Genomic DNA, 7,940 nt, shown 5'->3' with positions numbered 1-7,940 from the left:
CTACATAACTAGATGTTTATCAGATGTCCTCTAAGAAGCATTAAATATGAATATAAATATTAATAAAACATACATTTGACCTCCATCTTAGATCCTTATTTCAATCCGACACACAATGCTGAAACATCATTTGTGGACCAACCTCTAACTATGTGAAACCAGTTCAAGTTAAAAATCAGGTCAGGCCTATCATTAGACAAACCTGGCAGGGAAGGAGAGAGTAAGGTGCCTCGCTTACCGCACTCCAGCAGATCAAGTGATTGGTGTCGGGGTCCTCCACCAGGGTCCAGAGCTTGGTGAGAAAGGCAGGGACGTTGCTGGCGTATCCTCCGTCCACACCTATCGAGCCGGGAGACTCCTGCATGCTTGTGCTGGCTGCCGGGGGAGGGTCGCTCTCGGTCGTGGTGATGGTTGGCAGATGGACGATGCTGGTGATGATGGTGGTGGTGGTGTGAGAGTCTGTGCATTGACTTCACGGATCCTAGTCCATTATGGGGGGGGGCCTTCTGCTGCTTTACGAGCACTCCTCGATTTCTTCTTTGCCCCTCTCTCGTTCTCTTCCTCTCTCTCTCTCTCTCTCTCTCTCTCTCTATCTCTCTTTCTCTTCCTGTCTCTCTCTCTCTTCCTCTCTGTGTCACGCTGCCTCTGTGGGTATCTCATCTGGTCATATCAGCCCGTGTCATGCCCACAGCCCAGCGTCAGCATAAACCGGGCCCCCCTGCACCATCACCATGCCCACCGCGGCGCAACAAAAGGGCCCGTGGTGGGAACAATACGGCAAATCACAAAGCCTAGAATAATACCTTACTGTTACCCCCAACCACACAATGAACCCACACCAGCCCTCAACTGAAAGAGAGGGTGTTTTATGCAGATCTCTGTGTTTATTTGAGTGAACACTCCTCGCTGTGTGTGTGTGTGTGTGTGTTTTCTTCTGTGTAAAGAGAGAGAGATAAAGAGAAAGACAGAGAGAGAGAGAGAGAGAGAGAGAGTGTGTGTGTGTGTGTGTGTGTGTGTGTGTGTGTGTGTGTGTGTGTGTGCGTGCGTGTGTGTGTGTGTCTGCATGTTTGTGTGTGAAAGAGGTATGTGTATGTATGTTCTGTGTGTGTGTGTGTGTGTGTGTGTATGTGTGTGTGTGTGTGTGTGTGTGTGTGTGTGTGTGTGTGTGTGTGTGTGTGCGCGCACGTGTGGGGGAGAGAGAGAGAGAGAGAGAGAGAGAGAGAGAGAGAGAGGGAGTGTGAACATATGTGTGTGAGTCTCTTCCCTTCTTGTTTCTCCATGTCACTTTGATTTAATATTTTGTTGCCCTCAGAACAGACTGAGTTGAGTTGACAGCAGTAACAGGCTCTAAGGCGTAGCTCCTTATAAATAACCAGCTATGTTTCAAAAGCATCTTCTTTACTTGCTCAGTACACACACAACCTCTACTGTGTCCAAATCTGGCCCGTCACTGTCATGTTAAAATAAACATGAAACTAAAATAGATTACATGAGGTGTGTCATACGTGTATAACTTAGCACTTGGTCATCCATCAACATTGTATTCGAACCATGTACAATAAACTCCAATAAGCTAAATAGTTTCTCTTGAGCAACATGATGGAATAGATTCACATCTGCCAATTGTGTGCATTACCACATACGTACCACATGTTGATCCTGAAACATTCCTGAAACTTTTGGATTCTATTCATGTTTAATGCCGGTGTTCAAACCCCATCAGGTTTGGGTTGATTCCTGGCCCTCAGTATTTAAACAGCTGAACTGTGAGCAAAACCTCCTGAACTCCCATGCAAACTGCTGGAAGTGAAAGTCTGTGAACCATTGTGGTCTGTGAACCATTTCCAGGTTAGGAGGTCAATCAGAAAAGTCTATTACCTTAATTAAGAGGGGAGTCTGTGAGAGGTAGAGAGAGTTGTGCGTCCTGAAGGTGTTATCATGTGTAAAATATCAGTGTCCTCCCTGTTTCAAATAGATTATGCTTGAGCACAGGGTAGGCTTCATTGTTATAACCTGAAAGATCCACTTAAAGAATGTTCTGGGTCACCTGAAGTGAAGATCAAGGGAGGCCTTGTAATGAAGTGACAACGCATTAATCTTCTAATTCCAGACTTGGAGAAGACTAATTCCTCATGCTGAAGGCAATTAGCAAGGGACCGATTCAAACAAGCACGAGACGCTTTTTTTTCTGCTTGATTTCAAGGGACATTAGCACCCTCTAGTGGATGACTGACACAGGTCCTTGTAACCAGGGCGACACATATGACACAAACAAAGCATTAGATAGATAGATAGATAGATGATAGATGGATACTTTATTAATCCCGAGGGAAATTTAGGTCATCCAGTAGCTTATACACATACACAAATACACTTATACCCTTATACACCTCACCGACATACATACATAAATCACATATACATACACATAGGGAGAACATATTCACACAGAGTGTTTCCAGATACAGGAAAGGGTCTGACCCTATTGTACAGAGTGCAATGATTTTGACAGTGTCGGTGTCCAGGAGGAAAGTGAAAAGTGAAAAGTGATCTTGTGCTGCTGGTGTGGAGAGTGCACAAATATATATAATGTATATGACACAAACAAAGCATTAATCTGCCTTAGAAGGGTTGCATGGAAATCACAAGAGCCATTACAGGTCAAAGACGGTACATAAACTCGTTGGCCAGCATTTACATATGCAGGACAATCGAGGGGACCTTCACTCCAGACAACAAAGGCTTTTACAAGGGGACCTTGAGGTCTGATTTGCATAAGTGTGTCCATTCAGACACTCTCTGCCTCTTCTGCTTTGCTCAGAAACTTCACAGAGATACTGATGATTTTAGACTTTGTAGTTCATAAAAGTTTATACACTAAATGCATGTCAGTTTAAACCCAATTTGAAATGGCACTGCTTGTTTTACATTCTTGCGTTTATTAGGCCATATTGATGAGCTGCCTTGCACCACTGTGTTCAATCAGAAAGCTCCTATCTATCCTGCTCTGTCCAAGTTATTCTGAGGCATCCTCATGTACTGATGTACTCAGGGACTGATTTTGTGCATCATACTCAGCTGTGAACACAGATGTAGGCCATGATTAATTTGTAATATTGTCAAAAGAATCCTGTTACTGTAAAACACACATACTATTATAAGTACATATATTAGTGCAATAGCTGTCAAATCAGACGTTTGCATATATAAACATTACAAATTGGGATTAAAATGACAATAGACGAAAATAGGAGTATATGACATAAAATATTGTCCTCTCACAGAAGGTGGAATATTGTTGTAAAGCCACTGGACATGAGAGTCAGCATCTGCGCACAGAAGCCAACGTGTCACGCTGTATCTAAACGCAGATTTCACGGCACTTGTGGCGCGCGTGTCACAGGGCAAAGTAGCAGATTTTCATTGGACCTAATCAAATAAAGATAAAAAGCTTTCCAGTCTGGCTCAGCATTCATAAGCACTGGCCATAAATCATGTAATCCCATCACTCTGCTTGTCAACTAAAGAGGAAATCCTGGAAAGAGCAGAAATGGGGATTTAGTGGTGCGTTTACGGCAGCCAGGATGGCCGAGAGAAGCGCAATCTCGTTATTAGTAATGTTAAAAGCTGCTCTGGAGCTGCTGAGCCGCTGGATCCGGCCATGAACCATCATTCCAACTGTAGCTCTACCGTATGCTGAAGCACACCCATGGAGCTGCTGGCCTAGCGTACTCTACACAACCATTCATCTAGAGCAGACGGGGGCTGGACAGTAAATAATTCATTTTGCTGTTGTTAGAGGTAGGCCAAGTTGTGCCTTTCTTAAAAAAATAAAAGAAGAAGAAGAAAAAAACACAGATGTATGTCAGTGGTGAAGAGGTCAAACAAGAGCTTGAGTGAGATAGAACTTCAGAATGGTATGAAAATTTGATGAAGAATTAAAATGAGACAAAAGAGGGAGGGAGAGTGTGTGTGTGTGTGTGTGTGTGTGTGTGTGTGTGTGTGTGTGTGTGTGTGTGTGTGTGTGTGTGTGTGTGTGCGTGTGTGTGTGTGGTTAAAGCATCATTACAGATTGCTAACGAGGTGAATTAGCATGCAAACTGATCAATTTGCCTTGGCAGTGATAAAAGCTAACGAACTAACTGATGTATTTTGGCAACACATTATGTCGTGCTTAAAAAGCTATTCTTACTGTTTTATGGAGTTTCTGACCTGAAGCCCATAACATCATACCCTGGATGGGTTGTAACAAACATCTTTATCTCGTCTTCACATGATCATGTATTATCACAGTTAATTTGAGTATGTTATACAAAGTAGTTACCTAAAGAAAACATACCTTAACAAAAAAAGTTCAAACCCACGTAATGTTGCTTTAATGTGCCAGGCATGGGCAAGCTCTGCATGTCTGTGTCTAAATTAGACAGATAGCTAGCCGTCTTACTTGCTGACATTCCCTTTAGGAACTGGGATGCTCACCAGTTGTGTCAGCATGCAAACAGCACATTTATGCCCTGAGAGTCGGTCCCAGTGTGTGTGTCAGAGAGAGACTAAAGAGACAGAAGATAAAAAGAGACAGGTACAGGAAGGGAAAAAAAGACACAGAGCTCACCAAAGGGACGAGTAATGTCAGTGTGTCATGCTTCTCTCGAGAGGTGAGGGGAGATATTAAAAACCTACCAGCCTTTTGAGAGTCACCTTTTTCAGTTTGAAAGTAAAGTAGGGAGATTAAAGTAGGGTTTTACTATGTCAGTGGCGGCTGACCGCTGGATGAGAGAGATTAAAATGTCTGGTTCTGTCCCCTCTAACCCCCAAGACACATGACAACAGAGTGTCTCTGCTATCAGAGAGTCTGCATCACTGTGATTGCACCACTAGGTAATCTGTCTGAGAATGAACGCATGCTACATGCTTCTGCAGCCAGAATAGTGTTAATCTGATTGGTTTTACATCGTGTTTTTAATCCATGCCTTTATGTGTGATGCTTCTACGGTTGAAGTCATAAGAAGTTTCCTCCAAAATCTTGAAGTAGGCATTCCTACATCCGATGATGCAATTCCTGTCTGGCAAAATCAAAATGGCCGACCCATGCCAAATTAGTCCGGCTACATCCTTGGTTTTTCAATACTAGCTCTTGCTCAGGTATGTGACAGCGTTGTCGTTTTGTGGTGACTTGGTTTGCCAACGCTCTGTCAGGCCGAGCAGAGAGTGGAGGGCAGTAATTGCGTTCACCCTTGGGCACTGGAGCTGTGTGCCCGCTGGTCAGATGGGCATCCTGCAGCGGCTGATCTCACACTGGCACATTACAGGATGAGTTTGGCTTTCAGACGCGCTGTCTCACGAGGTGCCGTGTCTATTTAAAGCATGGGTTGTTTTTTTTTTCTTCTTCTTCGTCTTCTTCTTCTTCTTTTTTGTCGGAGCATTAGCAAACACAGAGCGCAGTGTGCCTATTTTACCTTGGCAAACATCTGTCATGGCACTCATCTCCTCATCCTTTCACCCAATTAGCAGCGATATCCCTCCAATTAATCGCCTGGAATCCAGAACAAGTCATTCATTGAGAGGCAAGTTCCTTAGGCCCCACATGGTGAGGAAAGCTGTAAAGAGAGACATCGCCTCTGATAAATATAAGACATTTCTACATCAGACTGCGTCAGCCCGGTTGATCTATTATTATTATAAATAGATTCCCATACCAAAGCAAAGGATCCTGGTAATCTCTATGTTCATGTGTACTGTATATGTGTGTCTGTTTGTGTGTCTGTCTCTCTGACGAATGCATTTGTCTGTCAATTCATTCGTCCAGTATTTAAAACATTTAATTAAGGTAGTTAGTGTTTGCATCCATATGTGATGTTTCATTTCATGACTCTTTTTTCTCTTTCCCCAGATGCATCCTGACATCTGGACAGGCCTAATGCATTATTCAACGCCATTTTGAGCAGTTTATTACTGGACCTTTCTTCTGAAAATATAAAAAACATCAAGCTCTCTTTTTAAGCAGCCTCTCTCCAACAACACTTCAGCTCATTGTCAGTCAGTGGCAGTGCAGGTAAAGTGACGATAGACTGAGCTGACTGCTGTCATCCTGCAATGAATCTGCTTGTAGTGTTGGCCTGTTGCCTCCAAAACCGCACATCAAAGTAGAGAGCCTCTAATGACTTGGCTTGACTGATGTCTGCAGACTGAGTGGATCAGTGTCTTGGCTGAGCGCAGCTGCCCTCTGCTGTGGACTGGCTGATCACAGGCAGGAGTGTCCGTTTGATGACTCTGGTAGACACTGGTAGAGCAGTCACTACTCTGACCACCAGCCCTTTTTAAACAGGAGATCCCTTTCGATAATACTGCCGTTACGAAGAGTCCTTATTACTAAGCCGCTTTTGCTTGTTTACACTGAACTAAACAGAGGTAGCTCAGGTGTGTGCTTTCAGATAGCATGCCGGCTTTCCGGAATCAGAGGCGTGACGGTTGACATAATGCTACATAAAACCACTCAGAACTCTGAAAATTCCAATTCGGAAAATTGCACTAGAATGACACTTGAATTCTGAGCTCCAACTCAGAAACTCTGAGAAAATAATATATCTCCTGGCTTCAGTGAGGTGCGTCATTTAATCAAATTGAAATCGTTATCCATATGGCTATGAAACTAACAGAGCCTAACTGACCTTGACTATATAATGCTTAAAAACCGTGAGAAGATGCATGAAGAGACAGATACCCAGCTGGAAGATACCTAGTAAATAGAATATAAAAATTGGCTGTCTTGAAACAACTTATAGTTATAATTATGTAATATTTCATACTTTAGTTTGAAGTAAAATGATACACAAGTGTTTAAGATAATAAACTGTAAATAAATGTGTTGTTAGTACGTAATTTCCTGGGTTTTTTTCTCTGGAAAATCTGTGTCTCTTTACAAGTGTTTGTAACCCCCCCCCCCCCCATTTTCCTTCTGTGAGGCGCATTGTGTTACCTCCTGGTATTAAATGCGCCGTACAAATAAAGTTTGATTTCGAAATCTGTAAATTCCTCCATTGTCTTTGTATTACATCCATGATGCTAAAAGAAATATCATGTCACAGTAACACTTTGATGACATAAAACTTGGTAAATGGACTTAGGACCCCTTCCTGAGGCGGTGCAAAAATGTTGCATCATTTGACCACTAGGGGCGCTATAACAAACAAAAAAAAAATTGCTTATGACAAGGCGAAATGAAAAGGTTGGAAAAAGGTTCTTGTTCAAAGAAAAAAACAACCGACCCACATGAAATTAAAAAATGTTGCAAATGGAATTAACAATATTTGTTTTTTCTTGTAAAATAAAAAAATTTGGTCAATAAATTGCCATAAAGGCCTGATGTATCAACTATGATACAAAAAAAACGTACCGTTATGAGATACGACTAGTTGTGTTTACATTTGGCTCTAAAGGAATTGAAGTCGCAGATGGATATTTCCACCTTGAACAGCTTTCATGAAAAGGCCTACTGACTCTCTCTCTCTTTCTCTCTCGATCTCTCTCTCTATCTCTCTCTCACACTCTCTTGCGCGTTCTCTCGCTCACTCCACGCCTGCAACCCAGCTTGGATGCCAGTCAAATTAGCAGAGGCCTTTCACATTGAGGCCTGATTGGACAACTCCTTTGGGGAGCATAAGCATGATTGGATGAGCCTTTGATTGATTGATGTAATTGTTTTCGCCCCGTACTGTCCAATCCATCACCCCAAGGTCTACAGTCTGACCACTGACTCCACCAACATCTGCCATTATAGACAGTCTGCAGCAGTGGCGTAACGTAGTTAGGACAGGCCCAGGTGCAGGCTATTATGACGGGCCCTAGTCAGTGGCGTAAGGCAGTGGTTCCCAAACATTTTACAGTCCCGTTACAGTCCCGTACTTTTTTTCATGTTTGTAACCGCCGCCACGCCCCATTCC

At 42.9% G+C, this 7,940-nt stretch overlaps 1 protein-coding gene across 1 annotated transcript in view; it reads right to left on the bottom strand.

Annotated features, from left to right (window-relative positions):
- Nucleotides 1–757, bottom strand: part of hsf4 (heat shock transcription factor 4) — a 12,776-nt gene extending 12,019 nt beyond the window's left edge. Inside the window, exon 1 of the mRNA XM_012818671.2 lies at nucleotides 239–757. Within this exon, the coding sequence (XP_012674125.1) occupies nucleotides 239–364 (126 nt within the window). The 5' untranslated portion in view covers nucleotides 365–757. The remainder of the gene's footprint in view (nucleotides 1–238) is intronic.
- Nucleotides 758–7,940: the final 7,183 nt, after the last annotated feature.

Source organism: Clupea harengus, chromosome 3 (assembly GCF_900700415.2).
Source record: "Clupea harengus chromosome 3, Ch_v2.0.2, whole genome shotgun sequence".
NCBI classification, from domain to species: domain Eukaryota; kingdom Metazoa; phylum Chordata; class Actinopteri; order Clupeiformes; family Clupeidae; genus Clupea; species Clupea harengus.
The sequence above is the reverse complement of the archived record's forward strand: the minus strand, read 5'-3'. Positions and strand labels throughout refer to the sequence as shown.